The sequence below is a fragment of the Pholis gunnellus genome (assembly GCF_910591455.1).
Source record: "Pholis gunnellus genome assembly, chromosome: 2".
NCBI classification, from domain to species: Eukaryota; Metazoa; Chordata; class Actinopteri; order Perciformes; family Pholidae; genus Pholis; species Pholis gunnellus.
In genome coordinates, this window is record NC_136536.1 from 4,629,048 (window position 1) to 4,653,490 (window position 24,443).

Here is a 24,443-nt window from a genome sequence, read left to right on the forward strand (position 1 = left end):
CAGAGCCCAACATTAAACTGGGGCAGGGAGAAACCTTTTTTTTTTTTTAAAAGGCACAGACGAAGTAACTTTAGCAGCGAAAGAATGAACTTCTCTGCGGGTTTTCCATGGAAAGTGAAGGATGTGGGGTGTAATTTGTGGTCGAGAAGGGAGTGAGCACAGACTGTGCTTTTGGTGGCTCTTTTTAGGGGGAGTTGCTGCAGTTTTTGTTTCTTTTTGAAACTTTTTTTTTTTTTTTTTTTTTTTTGAAACTTCCCCTTCAGTGCCATGCGCACTTTTTTCGGGCATGTCTGATGCCTCCGGTGATGTCACTGCCATGTGGAATGCGATGTGGAAGTACTGCATTACCAGCCGAACTATAAGGTAGGAGGCCATCTGGCTCGGACCAGTGTGGATGGCAGCGGCGCGCGGTTATAAGTGGCGGTTGCCGTTCCGACCGACCGCAGCAGTCCCTGCAGATATTTCTGAGACGTTTTCGACCGATCAAATAACATTCCTGTCTATATGCTCGAGACCGATGGTTTCCTGTACAGAACCACGGAAATATATTATCACTGGCAGACGGCGGAAAAAGACAGACATTGAGCAGTAAAGACGTTCTCAAGGTCTTTCGGGGCAGTCTACTTTATGAAGGACGTGTCTTCAATAATGAAGACTTAGAAATAATCTGGCCATTCTTCTCTCATCTCTCTTAAGCCGTATTATCTCTTAACTTTGTCTCAGTGTAGCAGGAATGTCCTCAAGACGTGCAGGATTCAAATCTCTCTGATAGAAAACCAGAACAAAGATTACCATTATTCTGTTTGACAGAGACAAGATTTCTGCCCCCTTCATTATTATTATCCATAGTGACTGACTGACTGATTTTTGTATCTTCCATTGTACATTTCTGTTACATTCAACCTGTGATTGTAATCATGGAGCCGGCAGGGAAACTCAAAAGTATACTCGTCTGTTTTCCAGCACTTCTGTGAGTCACAGTGTTGACCTCTCCAAACATACAGGCCACTCATATGATGTCTTCTCAACCTACACTCCTTTGTGTTTGTTGTAACCGTTTGTTTGTCTAAGATCAGATGTTACTACTAAGTGAATATTCTGAGAGGTTCTCAATCATTATATCGGTCATCCACCCAAACATTTAGTATGTACATAACTCTGAACATCAGAAACATATTGAAGGGAAATGTCCTTATAGATATTTACGAAATCTAATAATACATTTGCCATATTAATATAATAATAATATATATATTTAATTTATCATTGTTATTATTTATCATTGTTGTTATTATTCATCTTAATGTTGTTATTACTATTATTATTATTATTATTATTATTATTATAGTAAACATTACCAACAATTCCACTATTTCCAAAAAAAGTTTGGCTAAAAGTTTATTACAATAAAGTTTCAATAATTTCAAATATTGTCCTGATTTAGCTCTGTGATGAAAGACATAAAGGCTTTTACAGCTGATGAGGACAAACTGTTCTTTTTCTTCTTTTATAAATTGTTCTTTATTGAAATCGTGGATTGAGGTTTGCCCAATTATAATTAGAAAATGTATTTAAAATAAAAGGTTAAACTGGGCTCCATCTATATAGCAAGTGGGCGTGTTCTATGCTCTGATTGGGCTTCGTTTAATAATAACTTCTCCTTACTCATCCAGTCCTTATATCCTTCCTCCCTTTGCTGTCTATCCTTATACATCCCCCCCTCCCCTCCCTCATTCCTGGATGGAACATCTGGAGGAAAAAACTAAACTTAAAAAAAAAAAGATATCTTTGAGCCACTGTAGGTAAACATCCTGAACGAGTTAACGCTAACCTGCTAAATGTCTCGGAGAACAAAAACAACGAGGCGATTCATGACTGAGGAATGACTCAGGAATCCGGTAGCAGTGACACCCTAGACACCAGGGTACATCTGATATGACTCCGGGTCTGTGTCAGAGAGTAAGCCGACGGCATTACTTATTCAATGTGTGCCGATCTGGAGCTCGTCACCAGTGCCTCCTTGTCCCATAGTGGATCTCCATGGGACGGAGTAGAGGAGGACGCTCTGTAGAGTCCCATCTGAATGAACTGGGACGTTAAACACCGTCCGACAGAACTGCGCTGCTTCATTATAGGTAAATAGCTCTGACGTAATCATATTTGCGCACTGGCCCCCTTTTGTTGGTCCCCTGCTTTGGTACGCTGGCTATATGACAAGTGAGGTCCTCTTTTTTTTGGGGGCTGCTTGTAATGGAAAAGTAGCAACCTGCCAAAAGCGAGCTTGCAGTTCCACTGTGGTGAGTGAAAAAAAAATACTCTCCGGGGTGGAAAAGCTTAGCCGTGTCTAGGATGGAAGCCGTATTCTGGTCAGAGATGTCAGGATGATGGAGATCTCAAGTTGCAGCTCAGAAGAGTGGACTGGTGTTCTTGCCTTGCAGATCTGCTGCTGGATAGATCACATGTCACAGTAATGTTCCTTTTGGAATTATAGCGTTCATCTACAGACGTTGACCACAGTCACACAGGCTGGTGCCAAGTCCAAAAGTAGGTGTTCATAGTGGATTCAGCATATTTCCGCTGACATGTTTGTGAATGTTTATTTTTGTACTCGTGCTTGTCCAAAATGCACATCCAGTGGAAAATAGGTTTACACTGAAGCAGCCTGTATCCTCAGGCTTTTTGCCACTGGCTGGCCTCCACAGTCGGGTGCATCATTATGGAAGTTTTAGTTTTTAGTTTTTTTTTTATCAGTGCCCATGACCAGAAAAAGGGCTCGCTATGTGTCTGTGCTTTGGTTTACAGCATCTGAGGTTTACATGACATCTAAAGCACTTTATATGCAAAGGCTTTTTTTCTCTGATCCATGCTTAAGTTGCAGCCAATGTCCACGCCGCTGAATAATCTACACTTGCGTTTCTCCCAGAGGGACATCAGCAGAAGGAAGATCCCTTCTTCTTTATGTTACTGTTATATCCCCTGTTAAGAATAATAGTTTTCTGTTAAATGCCTGGCTGCCTTGTTGGCTGAAAGGCCATGTGATCACGACGAGTCATAAACGGGCTAATGCTGTGTGGTCATAAGGGCTTGAGAATAAACTGTCTCACTGTCTCTTCACCTCCTATTGCTGCAGGGGTTGCCACATGGTGGGAGAGGATATTTGGGAACATTGCCTCTGCTGCAGTATCCACACTGCTCATGCTAAGCTGTACAGCTTTTGAAATGCTAATCATCTGAGGAAGCCAGTTTGTTTACTCTAATGCTCAAGAATGCCACCCTCCAGAGAGAGAGCGCTTTTCACGTCCAGGGTGTTTACTGAGGTGTCTGATGAGGAATATGCATACAGTACGGCACAAATAGAGATGCATGCGTGAAGGAAAACATTGTCATATATTCGTACGGTGTTCCTTTTCGCACGCATTTGTACAAAATCCATATGTGTTGCTTTTCTCTGCTCTTAGTGACGAGTGCTGGGACTGTGAGAGCTCAGAGGGAAACACAGCCGCTGTCTCTTTCTCTTGCTTTTTTTTTCTTTCTTTCTTCTGTCTGTTAGTCTACTTTTGATGACATATTCCTTTGCATCTCTTCACAGCGCCTGCCTGGAGAATAATGAGGGTGTGTGCTGCATTAACTTATGTAATGGCGAGTGTGAGGAGGGGCGGGATGGGGAGGATGGTAAGGGGGGGGGGGCAGTGAAGGAGGAGGGGATGAAGAGAAGAGTGATGAGCTCATGCTGCTGCACTGCAGCTCTTCTATTCAAACTCTGCACCTTGTGTTTGTTGTGCCATGTGCACACATGCACAGATGCACGTATACAGTCTTGGTTTGTGTGCCATACTCAGTCGCATGCAAATATGTTATGCACATGCAGAGATGGACTCATTATTGCAAAATTGGGAGCCCGACTTGGTGTTCTGCTGCAGAACGCGAATGCTGGCATGCGTGGCCTTGGCGTCTTTCTGCCCCAGTGCTTTGCTGTGGATTTGAATCAGTGCGTGTACGCTGTCCTGTACCTGCACCACCTCACAGCGGTAAACGAGCTGAGCATCTGGTAAGCTCAGGTCGGTAATTGCTGCTAATCCACCTACTCTTTTCAGTGACAAAGCGCACCCTCATTATCCAGAGTGTGTTTTGATTTATGTCAGAACTGATGAGCCGGGTGGGGTCAGGGGACGGGGACGGGGGGGTTTAGTCGATGATAGCACGACAGCACGTTTTAATCTATAAAACAGAGTGGTCCCTTTGGGGGCTTTCAGCTCTGTCTCAGCCTGCAATGAATAGGTGAATAAGTGGATAAAATATCGCTCTTGGCAGAAGACTAAACATTAGAGCATAATGGTCCAAGATTCTCAATGCTGCTGTGAAATGGTGTATAATTTGTAGCACAACTGGCAGAGGGGGGCATGTGTTGTCTGTATGGTCTGTGGCTCTATTATTTAAGGCTCATTAAAAGCAGAATTTCAATTTTTTTTTTTCATTGATAAATATTTAATCACAAACTGAATTTTTTTTTTGCAAGCATTGCACAGGCCCATGACTGAAATCGGCACACGTCCCTGCGTGATAGTGAAACCGCCACGCACGCTGTCGGGGAGGCCGGGACTGTGGCGGGTAAACAGTCATTAAATGTTTATCCTGATTGGACTAATTGCTCTGAGCTGTGTGTGTAAACGCAACACATACACAGCAGACCTCCGTATAGCTTCTAAACCTGACGGACAGTACACACGTTATATTTATTTTTTCCTGTCAGCCACACCGCTGTTGCCTTGACAACTGGCCTTTAGAGATCTGTGCACGTACGTGCAATTGTGATGAATCCCGCTTCCAATCTACGAGGCGGCGTCTGCAGAGACGCATCGAATGTGGGTATCACTCAGGTTCCCAAAGTCACATGACATCATTCACACCGTACAGATGTTTGTCTGTCTGAATTGATTTTTTTTTATTTCTTCAGACTGCAATTAATCTGACCACCGAAAATGAATCACTGGTGCAGTTGAATTATTGATAATTGTCTGGATCATTATCACTACTAGTTGTAGCATTACGGTGGGAGAGCATGCGTTTTTTTTTTTTTACTTCCTGTATCGTGTCCAGGCTTTTTCTTTTTTTTTTACTCAGACTGGAGACCGTTCCTTTCAAATGAAAGGCCACTCAAGGCTGGAATTGAAAAGTCCATTTCTGACAAATGAGAGTAAGAGATAAAAACCTGTCTCCTCACACAGACGCGAACATGTCCGCCTGCAGCTTCAATGAGCTCCCTCGGGACCTGCAGAATAATTCCTCTCTCTCTCTGTAGCCAATGCTCTCATTTCTTTCTTCCTGCACATCTTCTCCCCTTTTTTTAAACGGTAACCCTCCCACTGCTGCTCTACTTTACATTAACTTGTTTCCTTGCCCCCCTCTTGATAAACTCGAGTGGGCGTCTTCTGATCAGTCATGTATCCCTAAATCCCAAAATCAGTCCCAGACTCGGTACAGTGTTGACTGTCCACTAGCACCATCTGTTGGCAGAGAGACAGAGAAACAGCCTTCTCGTGTGAATCTCCCTCCTTGCATGTGGATGGTTCCGTGACTTTGAATGCATTTGTACACATCAAATCAGTCAATTGATGACGGCATTCTGCTGTGTGAGTAAGTCAAGGGCATTAAACAATGCGAGATATTGAGCAGTCCTAAACTCCACTGTGAGCCGCCGGCCAGTGAGAGAAGACGATTTAAGGCCATCGCCTTGCCCGGTGTCCCACAGAGACAGCTGCAGCCTTGCTGCCTGTTTCTCTGGCTTTTCTCCCAGATAGAAGCTTTTTAGGTTTAACTTAACAGTTCTGTTCAAATCATCATTTTGCCAGAGAGAAAAAGTACTCCCAGATCTGTTATTTCTGTCCTGAATTATTTTTGCAAACGTTTTATTAGTTTTAAGGACAGTTCACCCCCAAGATAACTGTGAACTATGAAAGAAAATAGTTCCTACATGAAACTGCTCTGTGGATTACCTTGAGTAACCCGCTCATGATTTCTGGAAAGAGACATTGCTGTTGAGTTTTTCAAATGTGTTTTTCTTTTTGCCGCTTTGAGCTCCACAAGAAGAATGCCACATAGTCCCATTAGGTAGTGTTTGGAAAACCTTTTGATTTGGGGTGAACTGTCCCTTTAAATTATAGAAAGCTCACACCGCCAAGTGTGTGTTTCATTTCTGAGAATCGTGAGTATTGACATGTTTTCATCAGCTATGGCCAACCGGACCGAACTGGTCCGAGCAGGACACCAGGGCAGAGTAAACACCGGAGAGAGTGGATGTTTGCAGGACGGCAACCTTAGACGGCGTTACTCAACAGAGTGTCGGCTCTCTCCGTCTCCGTGTGCCTCATTCACTTCCTGTACTCGCACTGTTTTCACAGGGGCTGATTGTTTAACTCGAACCTTTTTATGTTTGACTGTGTAACCTAATGTGAGTCGTATTCTGATTCCTCTTCAGATATAAAGAGATTGTCAGAGGACCTGTTATCTAACCACGTGCTCGGGCTGTCGGAGGATGTGTTCTGGTTGAGAGCTCAGATTCCCCCCTCGGCAACACCGTGTGTCCTGAAGAGAGAGAGAAAGAAAAAGAAAAACAATCGGTGACCTTGCAGGGCTGCAACACGCAGGGCTCTGTACATGTCCCCACTGAAGCATAGACAGCAACACAGCAGCTGAATAAATGGTCAGAGAGAGGAATGTTCAGGGGGGGGGGGCGGCACACGAGAGGTCAGCTGATAGAATATACAAAATAAAAAATTCAAAGAAAGAGTGAGGCAAGGGGAGGGTGCTCTGTGTGAGGAGAACCTCCTCTTTTCATTGACGTTTAGGGGAATGTGCTGATTAGTGCAGAGAGTAAATCAGTCAGATGGAGGTTCCCGGTCTGCTGTGCCTGAGACATCCAGTCGAGCTTTCCAGAAACCACGGTTAACCCGCCTTTCTGTGGCAATTTGTCATCAAAGCCCGGACTTTGTTTTCGTACCGTAAGGGCCAACCCGGAGACAGATGTGTGGAGGTAGGTGGGCTAGACTCTGAAGGTGTGTGTGTGTGATCTCTCCGGCTGTGAAGTACAGGTTCATATAGCTTCTGTAGAGGACACAGCAGGTGTTTATGTTGTCAGACACTGCAGGTGTGTGTTGAGCTGCTGTGCATGAAACTACTGGATAGAAAATGATATAATAACCAGCAATTGTGATCAAACTGTTTACGTCGTTCATCGAGCAAAAATAACAAACATTCTTTTGTTTCCAGCTTCTCGGGTGTGAGTATTTCCAAGTTTGTTGTTTTTTAGACTTTTGGACGAATATATAAGTGAAGCTCTGTGAAGACGTCACCTCTCAATTCATCCGAAATATTAATAATCTACAGATTAGTCGAAGATGACAATAAGAATCGTCTCCATACATGAGAGATGAACAGAATAAAGGGATGATGCTCGTACACTGGGGTGCCGACGCCGCTGCTCTGTAGTCTGATGTCACACTCACGCTGATGCTCAGTGCCGGGGGGAGGGAGGGAGGGGGGGGGGGTTGTTTGTGTTTATTTGCGCCTCTCATTTAGAGTCATGTGTGTGATTTGCCAGCTGCTTTATGAACCACAGAACTTTTTAGCCCTTTAGCTCCCCCCCTCAGTTATGTGCCTCTGAAACCCCCCCCCGATCCCAACATCTTTCAAACTCGCAGCACATTCCTGCCGATTGTCCTGCTCATGTCAAGCATCCTGTTGGCATCTTTTCAACGGAACCTATAGCAGGACCTCCGATGATCCGCTCTCCCCAATTGTAGTCCACCCGGTCCTCGCTCTCATTAGACCCGTCCGCAGCACGGATGGCTCAGAGAGGCCGTCATTAAAGCACATCAGATGCACAGAGCGTGAGACAGCTTCTACGTGAGAATGGTGGTTGTAGAGAATACAGAGCTGCACTGTACTCGTTTGCATGCACGCTGCTTTTTCTTTTTCCTCCCCCCTTCGCAGTCTCGGTCCATATCCCGTGCGACTCACCCCTACCCCTCTGTCCTTCCCTCAGTCCACCTCTCTGTCCTGTGTTTACACTCCCATCGCGTCACATGTTGTGCTATCTCGTTGTCCCGGTGCAGGACGTTGCTCAGTTACATTTTGTGGTTCAGCAAATAAAAGGCAGAATTCCCCTCTGGGATCATTAGGCACAGCGCCGCAGCTATGAATCTCAATTGCTTTTTTATTACACAGAATTCCTCCGTGTTTCATCATTAAACGCAAAGTAATCGCAAAAAAAGGCTTTTGTGGGTACGCTGCTCATTATTCGGTAAGAAACTGTTAAGTAAGGTCTCAGAGCTGTTTAAGCATGATGCCGAGGAGCAAGCGTCTTAACCTTGTGCTGAACAGATGTTCATGTGAGGGCCAGCGGGACAATACAGTCAACCTGTCACACTCGCACCGGCCCTCTTGTGTTACCGAAAGCGGTGACGGAGCTCTTGGTGCTCAGTTCCAAAGAAATGAACAGATTATACGAGGAAAAGGGATCTCATCCTGTTATCAGGGTTTGGTTTCAGGATGTTACTGTGTTGCTGACTCACCGTGTCCCTCCCTCTAAAGAGACTCCTTCTAGCTGTCTTCGTAGTGTGCTGCACAATTTACTGGTTGAAGGTTCAAGTGAGGCAATTGACCCTATACACACCTGGGGCGGGAAAAATATCTGGCAGGCTGATATAGGCTGACTGGACTAGTGTCTGCTTGTACAGGGAGGTCTAGTATTGACAGGTAGGCTACGGGTTCAATAGCATTTCATCAGATCCAGTATTAAAGACACTTCAGATCTATATAGCAACTAGTCTGAATAGGTAACTAAATGGTTTTGTATTCTGTAAACAACAAAAGTCAATCACTTAAAGTTGCTATAATCAATATTCTTATATTAACAATGGCTCAAAAAAAGGGAGGGGGGGGGAGCTCGAGGTAATGAACTCACAGATATTTATCGCGACGCTCTGCAGTTCCCCGCAGCTCTACAGAGCTTTTCAGCATCTTTCAGCTCGTGGTTTTATGGCCTGCTCTCATCAGCACCGTTTCCAGCTGCCGCATTCGGCTGTTTTTCACCATCACCAAACAGCAGACACAGTGAGTGACTAGCCAGTAGAACATAGTGGAGCCTGAAGGCTTTTCCAGGTTTTAGTGGAGAGCTGGACAGAGCTAAGTCCAGAATAAATATTGGACATTTATCAAATGTCCAGAGACACGACTCCAAACGATGATGTTGCTCATGATAACATGTCACGGTTGTGTTTACGGCTTGTTTGCGCTGCCCCCCAAGTGACCAACAAAAAGTACCTGAAATGCAACATATATGGCTCCATATTCTTGCCATTAATTACTATCAAATGCTTTGTTTTCTTCCCAGTGTATCTTATTACCTGCACCCTTTTCATACCTGAGGTCGTCCTGAGTAAAATGAAAACTCAAAACTGCAGTTTTGGGAATAAATTCAGCAGCTCATAATCTGAGGTAGACCACATATATGTAAATCAGTGTCAGACTGCCCGTTCCCAGAAGAAATATTCCCTTTTCTATTAAAAAAATACTGCCAAGCTAATGTATCAGAAGTGAAAAAACTCAAAAGCCAAGGGAACTTCTCGGAATGTCAACTTTAGCTGTACTGTAGAAGCAGCTTGAGGAAATAGACTCATATGGCCCATGTTGATTTTTACGTCAGTCATAGATCCCCATGCGGTGGTGAGAATGACTCTCTGGCCATACGGCCTCCTGCTTTTGCTTGACCGGAGGCTGTTAGGAAGTTCGGTTGATTAAAATGACAGTTCTCATTTAATCAAAAGAGCCCCAAACTAACCCGTTAAAAACAAATCTCCCAAAGTCTTCTGGCCGCACCCTCGACTTTCTCAGACACATTTTGTGGGATGCCAGAAAGTGGGAGGTAGAGAAACATCCTCTCTGCCCTCTGATATTTCCACATCCTTGTCCAAGCCCATTTATTTTGGAAGCATGTCGCATGGAAAAACAAGAATAAGTCGTGCTTTAGTGGAAAAAAACATAGACTGTACATGAGAAGTGCAAGTAGTCACCCATTGGTTTGTGCACTGCCGTTGTGAAGCCGTGAGTTTGTCATTTTAGTTGTGTTTACTTTTAAGGCCGCTAAAACGGTTACAATGAACTGTCATAAAATTAAAGCTCTGAAAGGATAAAAGTTGGAAGTCAAAGGCTATTTGTGCATTTTACAACTGTTATGACCTAATGATTTAAATAAGGATGATCCCCGTTTGTACTGGGAAGTTGATTTACCTCAAATAAAAATGATCCGCTGAGTAACAGACGTCTCTTCTCCAATACGAGTCTAAGGGAAAAGTATTTCTTTGCCCCGACAGTTTGGGCCCGGCTCTCTTCTAGGGGGCTTGCATTTGTACAATCTGGACTACTTTTTGCAACCAGAGGAGTCGCCCCCTGCTGGCTATTTTGAAAAGCATGCGAGTGTAAGACATTGCAACTGGCTTCACTTTTTAGGCCTGGACGCTTCCGCCCCGGGGAAAAAAACGGAAAGTTCCTGTGTATTTCTCACGCTGACGACATCTTAACCACGTTTGTTAAAACTGACCTGCACCGTTCTATTTGTGATAGAATGCATAACTGCACAAAGGACCAGTTTGTAATCCTGTGGGCTCAGAGAACCAGGAGGGGGGGGGGGGCCTCTAATAAGTAATTGAGGGGCCACAGATCGATGTGGCCTGCGGCCTGCAGAGACCTGGTCTGTGCTTTCAGTCAATAAACCGGTAAGCTTTATGGAGCGTACATCATACCACCAAGGATACAGCCAGGGCAGCTGATTTACTCCCAGTTTGAAATCTATTCCTCTGTAATGAAATGCCCATTTTTGAATTCTGAGACTCCTCTGATCTGGTCTGGAGTGTTGCGAGTGTTGTGCTAATGTTGATGTATGATACGGGGTGGCTCTCTCTCCTCTAGCTCGCCCCTGTCGGGCCGCTCCGGTGTGTGTGCTAGAAAACCGTTCGATACGCTTTTGGGTCGTGTGTGAATTAAATGGAAAGCCAAACGGCATTAGCTGCTGTCAGGTAGTTTTTCACAGAGATGGTGCATCAATCGATACGCCCCTGCGTTGGCCCTGTTTCTTGTAAATGCTTTGGCTCTGTCTCAAGCGGGGGGGGTGGGGGGGTGTATGGGAGGCATTCAGAGAAATGAAACAATAAACATGGTGCTGCGTTACCCCCTCCTCAAGGGGTTGTTATCATGAATTTGAGTCTGCTTGTTATTCCCAGAACGGCTCTATCGCTCCGTAAAGCCGGTCTTCATGTCCTACCCGGCCTGCCTGAATGTAGAAATGTATAAGATCTGCTGACTCGCACCCACCGGGCCTGGTGGAAATGTGGTATGAATGGAACTTGCACACTCAGGATATCTTGTTCCAGTGGAATATGTCAACACGAATCTACTTCTCAGCAGTCTCGTGACCCGCGCGAAAGGTTTCCGCTGCTTCCTTTCACATTCCAGAGGAGAAGAAAGAGAGCGTAGATCGATGATTGACTGCTTTATCGCTGGGCTCTTCTGTGATTGATTGCTTCCACGTTGTCTGTGTTATTTGAAAAAGTTCAAAGTTTTCCTTCTTTTTAAAAAATTCTACGATTTTTGCTTATTTTCAACCTTCCCAATACGTTGCGCTGATGTCTAGAAGACATCAACAGGACAGACTGGAATCATTAATTATTTCTTTTTTAATTCTGCTTTTACTGTTGACGTGCTTTCAACTGTGGCTTTCAATTAATATTTAAATACAAGTGATCAAATTCACATCTCATGTAAGCTGATCCTGAGTTTTCTCATGTTCTCTGGTGACTTGGTCCGGAGGTTGTTTTCTGCTTCAGGTTTTGGGGGGAAAAGGTCAGGATTTCCTTTTGACCGATCGGATCCTGACGCAGCAGTTTCATTATTACTCAAACCTCTCGTCTCTCAGGGACGGAGAGTAAACATTCTCACTTGGTGAACATAGATTAGCGAAGTCATTTTAGATTTGCTTGTCACTGCTTTAAGAAATAGTTTTAGTTGTTGAACCTCAGTGGTCAGATTTATTTTATCATTGCTGCCAATGTTTAAAGTTCCTACAAGGAACTTTCATTTGGTGTTGATTGTAAAGCTCCCTGTGGATGAGAGTGGTAGTGTTTCTGAGCCCCAGAGTCCCTTTTTTAGAAAGCCTCTCATTTTACTGCAGCAGGGGTCTGACAGTCTTCTACGCGTAGTCCTGGTTCTGGTTCTCCCTCGCCTTCCTTCTCTCCAGCGGGCCTAACCATACGGCCTGGGCCTCCAGCAGCGTGGTGTCGGTGTTGGCGATGCTCTGCTCCTGGCCAGAGGAGGAGGAGACGCTGAGCTCTCCTCCTCCCATTGCAGCTTCCGACTCCAAGTCGAAGGCGGCAGCAAAGCCAGATCTGGGTCCGTGGTGGGGCTGGTAGGCCCCGTTGTTTCTGGTGAACCAGCGCGATTGCATCTGTTTTTGTGTGATATCCGACCCGGTTTTAAGAATAACTGTATTGAAATAGCCAATCTTCTCGCTGGCGGTCACGTTAACTAATATTAGACAAACAGAGGCATCAGTATTTAACGAGTTAAAAGTTCCTCACAGTAACTTGATTAAATGACTTGAATCACAACAGAACTGAGGTTTATCGTCTCAGTAATGGCTCCTCTGTGGCATCACTTGTATTTCCGTGTTGACATTGATGATGTGAATGTTGTATCTTCAGGTGACTCAACAGTGTTTGCACAGCAGATCGTGATGCTCATAACTGCCTCATCACGTACCCACTTCTGCATTCAGTCCTCCCCTTTTTTGGGGCACTTTCTCCTAAAATAACATTATGTTTCCTCGATGATTCTATCACTGTCGGCCTAATGAGGGCCATTAGAATGAAATACGTTTTGTACTTTCGCTTCCCAAGTGGAGCAGAATCTGAAAGTTTTGAAACGAGGCTCAGAATTATAACCAAACAAGATGACGGCAAATATTTTTCGACAGCGTTCCGACACTGATGTCCCGGCCTTCACCACGGGGTTGCTCCTGTCGTTTAGTGACTGTGTTTTCCCGAATCAAAGACTGGAAACAGAAACGAGAAAGGCTGCCTTTATACGCAGTGCCAACACACACACAATGGCCAGTGCCAGTGTAGACGGCCGAGCCCGGGAGGTGGTCCTCGGGGGGCTCAATAGCCGTAGTGTTTCTGCCTGTGGGCTTTTCGGATGCCACAGAGAGGCACAGCCGGCTTTGCCAGGGAAGGGGCGTCCGTGGCAGAGCGCAGCGGGGAAGTAACCGGAGCCCCGGCTTGTGGAGTCCAGGGCCCGAAGGAGACTCATGCTGAAGTGGTTAGACAGCTGTGTGTGGAGAGGTGAGTGGTGGAATGTAAGCCATCGGCAGTCTGAGTATTATAGGAATGTAGAGGTTTCCTCCCTTTTATTTGTTTCTCCTCTACATTAAATCAGTGTCGGCATATGTTATGTAGCAGCGTGTGTGTTTCTGTTGCACGACATGTGTGCACCCAGAAAGTTAAGACATCTTTCCCTGCAATTAATGTGTCTGTTTGCCGAGTAGAAGACTGTTTATACGACAATCAGCTCTAAACCATAACACTATTTCATGCTTGCCTGCTAATGAAATCTGATTTGAGTGATTGAGTGAACGCAACATCTTCAAGATCATCAGCTGTTTATCTGATCGCTGATGCAGGCGGCAATGAATGGAATCTGATTGAAACAGCAATTATTGTCATTGTAAGCCCTCCAGTCAATTTACCCGGTTCAACGATGCCATTTAGCTCATGGCTCCAAATTGATTTCATCGCAAGGCACACAAACAGACACACACACACACACACACACACATTCACCGTTAATTATTTTAGGCATCATATCTGGTTTATATCAAGGGATAGATATGTTGTTGTTTTTTTTATTCTCTAGGATTATGCTGATGGATGGTTCCTGGAATCAGTTCTGGAATCAAGACAAAAGAGAGACGTGATTTTCAAAGTCGCTGGCTGATTGATTGGCCACTGTGGTGCTGTTAGGCAGATACTTTAGGAAGGCTGTGGAGCTTAAAAAAGATTGAAAATGTATGGAGACATCTGAATTTTTAGTTTTAGTTTTGTATTTTAATATTTGCACTATATGCAAACTTCACTGTGTTCTTAAAATATTAATAGTATTCAAATAGTATTTGAATCAAAAGAAAACTAAAGGAAATGTCTTGTATACTATCACAGCATGTTTTGTGGTAGTTCAATAAGTGAATAGTCGATCTGAAATAACCACATAGAGCCTACAGGACTGTCTCAGAAAATTAGAATATTGTGATAAAGTTCTTTATTTTGTGTAATGCAATTAAAAAAACAAAAATGTCATGCATTCTGGATTCATTACAAATCAACTGAAATATTGCAAGCCTTTTATTCTTTTAATATTGCTGATTATGGCTTACAGCTTAAGAAAACTCAAATATCCTATCTCTAAATATTAGAATATCATGAAAAAGTATACTAGTAGGGTATTCAACTAATCACTTGAATCGTCTAATTAACTCGAAACACCTGCAAGGGTTTCCTGAGCCTTGAAAAACACTCAGCTTGGTTCAGTAAACTAAATCACACGTATGGGGATTATCACAATATTCTAATTTTCTGAGACAGTCCTGTATTTCCTCTGCTGCTGTGTGAATTAAATACTTGACAAAAGTACTGAGTATTTTCCCTTTTAATAAAGAACTTTAGTGCAAAATGAGCTCAACAGTTTAAAGTGAAATAATAAAAAGATATTTCTGCACATACACATTTGTTTGCTTTGCTACACATGCTGCATGTAAACCATGTAAACCACGAGCCTTGCTCTGTGTGACTTGTGACTTGAGACAGGTGTGGGTCTGTCACTGCTTCAAATAGATCATTGCCCCCCCCCCCCCCCCCCCCTCCAAACTGACTTCAGTAGTGCTGAATGACATCACTGCCACATGTCGGCCCCCAGGCCTGGTGTCCATCTTCCAGGGTGCGTACAGTATCATTTCTAACCAGCGGGTGGCACTGTCACGCTGAGAGCCCGGTGTGGAACGGCCCTCATCGTGTCAGGGCTCTGAAGGGCCCGTTTTGGTCGGTCTTGGCTGCGGTACCACGCTCCTGTATCCATCATGACCACCTTGCGTATTTATACCCCGCTGTGGCTTTTGTCACATTTACAGTCAGTGCTGCTCAGAGCGCTAACCACTGGAGAACACCAGCCTCGCACTGTTTTTTCCAATCCGACCCTCAAAATGTTCACAATGTCACTGAAGGAAGCGCCGCACAACGATCTGCCACAAAGGAACCGATAATGAGAGGAAATCAGCGGGGCAGTCTGCGGCCATTCTCTCGCGTTAGTGCGTATTCTCCCTCTCTTGTTCTTAGCAGCATTGTTCATCTCCCTCGCAGAGTGTTTACCAGAGTGTGTCACCTCACATGGGTCTATTTTTAGGAGGGGGGGGGGGAGAATAGTGCTGTAGTGTGTTTCTGTGCTGGGGTGGAGCTTCAGAGAAACATGGTCTCTGGTAATGGAGCGAACTGAAAGGAAAATATCGCAAATGGACAAGCAGGGCCTGCTTCTAATAGTGGTAACAGTAAACAAAACACACCCCCGAACCCTTTTATAGAGTGAGAGAGATGGCATGCAATTCACCATGCTTCCATGACATTTATTTAACTTTTTTTTAGATAAAGGAGTCCACAGATCTGTTGTCGTTGAGTCACAGTTCTCTTGGTTCCCACCGTGATTTTATTCATGCCGACCAAGTCATTCTGAGGATGGCAGAGAAATTACCCATGGACAAGTCCCTAGATGCCCACATTCCTATTTTTGGGCAATTTAGAGTCTCCACCCCACTTGACTTGCATATGTCTTTGGAATGTGCGAGGAAACCAGAGGAAACCCACGCAAACACTGAGAGAACAAGCGACAGCTCCACCCAGCAAAGACTGAGGAGCAAACCTGGAACCCTTTTTGTTGTTTGAGAGCTTTCCAGGTGTCATTTTGATGCTGGCTGTTCGTAGGTTTGTTTCAAATCTTTTCCAGACTAGTGCGAACACGTTGCCTGCGTGTCGATACAGATATAAATCTGATACCTTTTTTGAGGAATAAAAACATATTTGTCATGATAAAAAACAATGTTTGGACAGTTTTTATACTAACTTGAGCTAACCACCTCCTGGCTGCAGCCTCAGATTTATAGTACAGAAATGTGAGTCTCCTCATCTCACTCGACAAGAAAGCAAATAAGACTATTTCCCAAAATGTCAAACTATTCCTTGAGAGAATAAGTCAACAAATCTCATCGGAAAGAACATATCTGGGCTGCCAGCACTTAAATAATACATATAGTTGCTTCCAAATGAGTTGCTTCAAAAGCCATCTCCTGCAGTTTAGCCCTCAGTTTCCATGTGTCTGGACAAACAGATTGTTTCTATCCAGATTGGAATTACATTAAGTGATGTATGAACAGGGGAAAAGCCTCTCAGACATCACTTGCCACTGATGATCTTTGATCATTCCCACAGAATCCCACGGGCAACACATCTGCTCCGACTTTGCCGCCAGGATGTGATGAGCACAGGCAGCTTATCCTTTAATTACTCTCATTTCAGCTCTATTTATACATCTGCTGCCAGATCCTTCTTATGCACAGAAATTCTTTGTTCCTGAGAATTCATAGGGAAAATGTGTTTCTTTTTTGTGTTTCTCTTTTCTTTTTTTCCCCCCGATACAAAGTCCACTGTGTTCCCAAAGCTATCCCGGGCCACTACATCTCATTTAGTATGCCGTTGTATCAAACTATGACATCAGCCCGTTCTAATTGTTTCCAGACCAGGCATGGGCTGAGTTTTTCATTTTATTTTCCGTTTCGTAGCTCAGGTCTCGGTCGCTTCAGCGTCCAGCGAAAGCAGATAATGAGAAACGGTGCATGATGTCATGTAGACGGAGCTCGCGGTGCCAAAGTCTTGTGACCAGGTTTCCAGGAAGTTATCACTTTCCCCACGTCGCTTCCTTTGCTTTCTTTTCCTCTGCTCTTGTCTTTTTTCAGCCTTTTTTTGCGATGGGAAAACCCAAGTTTTACTGCTCCTCTGATAATATTCAGGTATTCTGTGGGAATGCACCTGATAAAGACGTTTTGTGTGTCGCTGACCCGAGGGTGCCCCTTTGGCCTCGTCCCCAAGTGTAATGTACCTTGCTTTCCTTACACTAACACAAGAAGGGAGAGGAAAAGAAAGGGAGGGCAGTGCAACCGAAGCAGGGGATGGTAGAGTAGGAGCTCAAATGGAGAGAGACCATATGTATTGAGTTGAAGAAATTTGCGTTTTATGAGCAGAGAGTGGGCCTCTGCTTGGAATTCTCAATGACATCATGCTGGAGCGGAGCCGTGCAGCCAGGACTCAGGAGACGGAGTGGGCCTTCACCAGACGGGACGACTAGACCGGATCGTAACGCTAGAGGAGGAAGAGAGACGGAGACGGAGAGAATGACACAGGCTCTCTAAGTGTCCCCGAAGTTTGTGCAAACTTTTACAGTCTCGGGCTTCACCTGGAATTCATCGAATGAGATGATGTGATGCTTAAAACGATGCTGCCCTCGAGCCTCATGCTGAAACAATCATGACAGGCTCGGGGCTGAGGCGCTCCGCTCGCTTGCCTTCGATATGAGACCGTGATATGAATTCACTTCTCATTACCGAACAAATAAAGTCGAGTTAGCCACTCCCCGTGGTCCGCCTGCACCGGGGCCAATCTCATATCACGCACACATTTCAAAATCTAAATGTCTGCGCCTCCGTCTTAGGTGATAACAAAATGATAGAATAATGAGGAATGCCAGTTTTATTAAAGGCACGTCCTAAATAGGTTTTGCGCCACCTTTTTTGTTTGTTTGTTTTCCTCGCTGTCACTCGGTATGGGGCGGGGAGATTGCGTGATAGGTGAGATCTGTAAGTTGAGTCAGGTGTCTGCAGCTCGCCACAAGGCGTTAAGCAGCTGTAGCCGCCAGAGTGCGGGGCCAAGGTCTCACACTGAAATAGATCAGTTAGCCGGTTGCTGTCTGTCTGCCTGCCTCTCTCTGCACATAATCATTCTGCCATAGTCCCACATTGCAAGTAAGTCTGTGTGCGTAAATCCCTGCTGCGATCCACGACGCACGTTAACATATGCACACGTTTTCCTTTTTCAGTTGTTGTCTCTCGTTCTGCAGCTTTCGTTTGAAGTCTCGGATGAAAACGGTGCAAGGAAGGGGGATCATTTTAGGGGTGCAGACCTGTAATTAGAGGACATCAACATCTCCCCCTGGAGACTGGTGTGTGTGTGTGTGTGTGTGTGTGTGTGTGTGTGTGTGGATGATTGGTGTCTCTGTAAACTGGCTCCATGTGGGAGCCATTCTCCCGTTTCCTGTGCCTGTTGTCATTAGGTAGAAAATACCTTTGACTCGGGGGCAGTTTACCCCAACCCCCTTCTCTCAGAGGGGTCATTAGTCACCGGCCTGTCTCAACAACTCTGCATAGTCCAGAGAGGACGCACCGTTGGTTCGGGGGTCCGCCGCATGTGTGAAGCTGGACGGAAGCCCCGGCAGAGCTTTGCGACGATCGGTGCAGTACGGGTGGCATTTTTAGCTGCATGACGTATCCCCTCAATCAAACAAAGCTGGTTTAAAGGAGGTCAAAAATAGAGGTGCTAGAGGTGGGACAACCTCTACTCTTCTGTGATTTGCTGCAGCAGAAAGACACAGAATCCTCTCTGGTTCTTTTCTTAGTGCACATCATAACAGTCACTTCTCAACCCTGAAAGGCTCTATTAATAGAGGTGCTCTCGTTGGGTTGCCCGTCTCCCCCCCACTAACCCCCTCCTGTTTCCTCAGACACTATCTTCTGTGTTTACTGTAACATCCTTTCATACTTTGTCCTTCTACCTGTCTCTCCATTCCATCCTTTTGCGACTTATCTACTACACCTATATGCACCTATAACCGGATCACGCTGTCATTCACTGCGCTGTGTGCCTTAAGCTCCTTGCTTTATCCCTCATTCTCGACCGTCGCCGTCTGGAGCTCTCTTTTTCTCACGTTTTCACATTCTCTGATAACACGCCTGAGAAACGGGATTTTCGGTTCCACGTCCCCTGCTCCAGGGTCATTTGTGCGTCCCATCCCTGCATGATTAGGGTTGTGCACGAGGTATCTCATCCCCTTCACTCACTTTCTACCCAGCTACAGAGCCACCACGCTCACACACACACACAGACAGACAGACACACACACCCTTCCCTGCACCCCGCCCCCTTCCATACTGCTCAAGGCCTGGCAAAAAAAAAAACACACTCCCCTGTCTCCCAGCCTCCGCCCCCCCCTTATACTCCTACCAGCCCGGCACACGGAGGACAGAAGGGAAGAAAGAGAAAAAGAAAGAGGTCCATTTGTCTGTCAGAGATTACAGACTGCCACTTAGCACCGACTATGTACGCCTACCATCCATAGGGAGCCGCTTGTTTACATGGCTGAGAAATGGGAACGTCTGCAAGAAGTAGGCAGCTACAAGCTCTAGCAGATGGCAGTTCTGAGATGCGTCTGTCTGTTGGAGGAACCTTTTAGGCAGTAATGGGGGACTGGTGAGGGGGACTGTTAATGTTTGGATTACTTCGTTTCTGTGAGTACTGGCCAGCATGTGGTGTTTGCAGTGTAACTCAGAGAAGACCCAGTCGCTGCTGGAACTGGAGCTGAATGGCTGGTAAGAGTAATAGGAGAGTGTGAAACGTGTTTGTTTTAGTGTGTGTGTGTGTGTGTGTGTGAGGGTGAGTGGGTTTGCGTGTGCGTGTGTGCGTTTTGTCATTGGATGAGGTTACACTGGAGCTTGAGCTCATAAGGCTTTGTTTAAATGAACAGACAGTGTGTGTGTGTGTGTGTGTGTGTGTGTGTGTGTTTTTAGCGGAGAACAAAAAAGGGTCCCGGATCACATGGCGAATTAACCTGCTGCTTTTTGTGCTTTCACGTAATCCACCTCGAGAAGATGACAGGAGGAATGCGGCGCTTCAAGTCACGAAGATCATGAATTTCAAAGCGGGGTTCTGCCATTTCAATTGTGACTCCCTTCGCAGCGGAAAAACAGATCGCATCCCTTCTCTCTGAGTCACTGTACGCTATCGTGGTGTGTTTAGTCTCACTGTACAGAATCCATCTGTGAGTTAGATTGTCTCCCCCCCCCCCCCCCCCCCCCACTCGTCGGCTGAAGGGCATTCCTGCGGTGTGTCGTGGCCCTCCCGCTAGCTGGCTGTGACTGTGTGCTTTTTAATCGCTGGTTCTTCAAGGGCAGGTGCTGAGTGTAGTTTAACTATTCATTAATGTAAGAAAATGACAGCGGTTCTGTTGTTGTTGTTGTTGTTGTTGTTGTTGTTGTTGTTTGTATGAGTGTTGACAGGAGGGAGGAGGAGGAGGAGGGGCCCCTTGATTCAGACAGAATGAGGCCCGGCAGTTGACGGGGGAATAGTGTTGTTTTCTGATTGCTTTAACTGACAAAGTACGTGGACGGCATCAACGAAGCATCAAATCACTCGCTATGTTTTAATTTGCTGCACGTGTGCTGTGCTAATAAACCTTTTCTTTCAAGGCATCTTGAAAAAATCAATAATCAGCAGGCTTATTGTTCCTCAATACAATGTGATTGGAGTTGTCAAAGGAGAACTATAACTAATGAAACCCCCCGTGGGTTCGCAAATTACTTTTGCTCTTTAAAGTAATAATCAGAACAAAGGTTTGAATTTTTACATGCACATTGAAGCCATTCAGAAGTCATGTGGATGCATTCAAGACTGTTGGTTTGTGGTTGGATCCGTCAGCAGACGACGGTTGATTTATTAGTTCTCAGACTGAAGAAACTTACAGTAGTTATCAGCCACGAGTCTTGTGAGGCTCCGGTCGACAATATACCGTCTGCTGCAAACTCTCAAGAGTGATGCCGTCAGTCTGCCGGCCAAAGCGGCTTTCCAGCTGTGTCTTAACTATAAATCCCCAACCTGCCCCTCGTTCTCTGGTTATAGCCGTTACAAAATCCTCCATTAGTGTGGTTATTGGAGCTGGAATGACTAATGTCCCCGAGTGTTTACTGGCACATTTACCTTTTTAATGCCGGATTTCATTAACATGTTGCTGTGTGGTCTCCTAACCTTTTACCTGTGCGTGCATCTGTGTTTATGAGCTCTCTGAGTAACACTGAAGAGAGACAACATCTGCTTTTGTTTGGCTCGTAGCGCATGTTGTCAGTGCATTCGGGGGGTGAGGATTGTGATTTGTTCAATTTGTTTAAAAGGGTCTGTTTACAGTTTACACACCCGCATGAAAAACAGAATTGGCAAATAATCTGATAATGCATTTATATGTGTTGCATTAGTGTTATAACGCATCATTTTTCTTAAACACCCTTGTGATGGGAATCAGGTTCCCATCACCATCTGCCGCTTGTGCATCGCGGACAAAAATATCCCTCATCAGGCAGATCAGGCTTCCTTAGCAACCCTGTTGGTGTTGCAATTGAAGATTGCCAATGCAAGACGGTATAATGTGTTCATCTATTTATCACTTTCTAACATGCGTGAGTTCAATGTTACTTACTTTTTGGTTTCCCATGTGCTCACTTTTTAAGAAACCCGCACACTTGGCCAGTTTGTATCGCTGCGGTCGCTGTAATTATTGATCCTTAAACTTGTGTTTACGTGAGATTATTGCCAGTAAGTAAATTCATTTGTATGAACCTTTTAACTGCCAGTATGTTGCTAGGGCAATAGTGTTGGTTCAAGTTGACTTCCTGTCAGATATTACATTACAAACATTGCAACAGGAAATACAAAGGGGCCCATTAAGGGTGTTTATGTTGTCAAGTCTAAAACGGACCGTAGCACCTTTCAAGAGCAGAACTTCACAGGAACTTCTCAATAAAATGAAGGCAACAGGCATTAAATACAAAGAAATAAATAATTAGAAGTTACACAAAGGCAAGTCTAGACAGGTGGGTGAGGAGTTGTCCGATTACTGTAGTGCCTTTTAAACGAATTGCATGTGGAAAGATTTCTCTATAAATATTTAGCATAACGCTGTTAAGATCACAGTTCAGTTCCGCTTTCTCATTCCGACAAGAGCATCTTAAAGCAAAAGCAGTTTGTGGACTTCTCCGTCGTCTCTGCGACTTCGCCCGTGAGTTACGTTAGTTCCACCCTGCCGCTCGCTCTTCCTCCGCAGCTCCAGCCTGCACTTCATTAGCCTTCCTCTATTCCCAGAACTCCTGTAGATGTGACTCCTCTTTTCCGGGATGGAGGAATGTTTCTCCCTCAGGTCCGACTGATGGAACGGGTTGAAGCCTGGGCCTCTTTGTTCAGGACGTGTTGAGAGGGAAGTAGGGGAGAACGAGAGATGGTCTCCCCCCCCCCCGCCGCCCCCCCCCCCCCCCCCCCCCCCCGCTGCCCTCCCCAAATCCCTGGATCCCATGGCTGAAAATCACTGCCAGCTGAGCTGACATGCTTATCCATGCCTGCATCGGAACCAACAGGAGCTCCCGGTGGATAAAGAGACCAGACTGCGCGACAGACATTGTTGAGCAGTTGTTGCTCATGGTGTGAGATCACATTTCACCGAGGGGTACAGTCACTTTTTAGGAAACGGTCCTGGGAGAACCATCGTTGCTTCATCCTTCACCTCTCAACATCTACAAACCTCATAAATTATGGATACAACACGTTGATATATAAACGATAACGCGACTTCCAGAGATCTGCCTGAACCCACGTGACTTCGGTCTCTTCTCGGGAATAACGTCACGCCACTTCCTGCTCTGCTGTAGTTCAGTCCCTCTGTTTTTCCTTCAACATCCATTACAGCTCTTAAAGTGCGTCTCTCCTTTCCTTTTTTTTACCCCCTTTTCCCCGCCATCATTAACAGCTGACCTCACTCTGTGGAGTATTCAATGACCTCAGAGTGAAAAGTACTGCAGCATTTATTCCCACTCTCGTTCCTCTGGATTCTTGGTCGGTAGAAAGTGGAGCAGAAAGAACAAAAGTGGAAGGGAGGATGCTGGTCCCATCGGGGGGGAGGCAAAGCCAGTACTACAGCTTTAGTTTTGACTTTGTGCCTCGAATGTTTTTAGAGGTGACGGAGTGAGAGAGCAAACCCCAGATGAGCACTGTAGTAGCTATTAAAAGCAGCTTGAAGTTTATTGTTTCTTCAGTTATTTAATCTCGACTCCGTTATCGTCCCCACAGTTATATTGTCATATTTCATAACTTTACAGTTTTTTTTAGTTCGTAAATAATTACACAATTAGGCAAAACAATAGAAAGACAATTACTACAAAATAGAACAGCGGAAAAAAAACACCACAAAACTAAATTACATAAATAATAAACCAATCACACTTTAATTGTACAGCAGCCTTTCATACAGATTAGTGCTTCACAGATGACTGACGAGCCAAAAATATGATGGAACAGAGAAAACCACAATAAATAAGTCGATGAAAAGTTTTAAAAATAGTTGAACAACTTCATTTTACAACTTAAATACAATGAAATAAGTGAATAAAATATAAAAAATGTCTATAAAGTGTTCTTAATGAAAGGCCTGGCTGAATAGGTAGTTTTTACAACCTACTAGCAGCTCATTGAGGACACAGCCGTGCTTTGAGCTAAAGGCTAACAGCGGCACGCTAACATACTCAAAATGACAAAGCTAACATACTGATGTTCAGTCGGTTAATGTTTACCATGTTAGTTTAGCACGTTAGCATGCTAACATTAGCTAATTAGCATTAAACACAAAGTACATCTGAGGCTGATGGGAATTGCAATATTTTCATAAAAAGTACCAAAACGTTTGGACAAAATGACCTGATGATGGTGCTCGATGAACAATTCTTCCTGAGAGAATCATGATTATGTTCCAAATTTCATGGTAATCCATGTAGCAGTTGTTAAAACATTTGCCACATATATATTGATATTTTCGCCTTAAGTTCCTTAAACATGTTTTAGAATTTGCAACGCGTGCTACACAGTCACTCTCTTGGCTCAACACATTTTTCCCCTTTCTTCATGCCAATGTGAATATACTGATGTACCCAAAAGCTTCTTTTCATCAGCACTTTATCCAGGTCAGTAATCAAACTCTTAATGAAGAAATAATGAAACCAGAAACTACCACCGGCTGTACTCTGGAGCTGTGACAAGCACGCAAGGTGTGACTTTTAGCTCCAGCGACGGCGGCGTCACAGTTTGCCACAACAGATGGACGGGGAGATTCGTCCCAGTGGCAATTATGCAATAAAGTATGATTCTCACTGTGCTGTGCAAGGTTTTATGTTGGTTCAGCAGTATAATGGCACTCACTGTTGCTTTTCCACACTTAAA

General features: G+C 44.8%; 1 protein-coding gene across 4 annotated transcripts in view; it reads left to right on the forward strand.

The window, feature by feature from the left end:
- LOC306710545 (IQ motif and SEC7 domain-containing protein 1-like) overlaps window positions 1–24,443 on the forward strand; it is a gene marked incomplete at its 5' end in the record, with an annotated part of 83,945 nt that overhangs the window by 46,615 nt on the left and 12,887 nt on the right. For 2 of the 4 annotated variants that reach the window (XM_079179165.1, XM_079179167.1), the window contains one exon: window positions 19,657–19,783. The exons of the other annotated variants lie outside the window; for them this stretch is intronic. In XM_079179165.1, coding sequence (XP_079035291.1) covers window positions 19,719–19,783 — 65 coding nt within the window. Of the gene's footprint in view, window positions 1–19,656; window positions 19,784–24,443 lie in introns of those variants that run through there. 4 annotated transcript variants of the gene reach the window in all.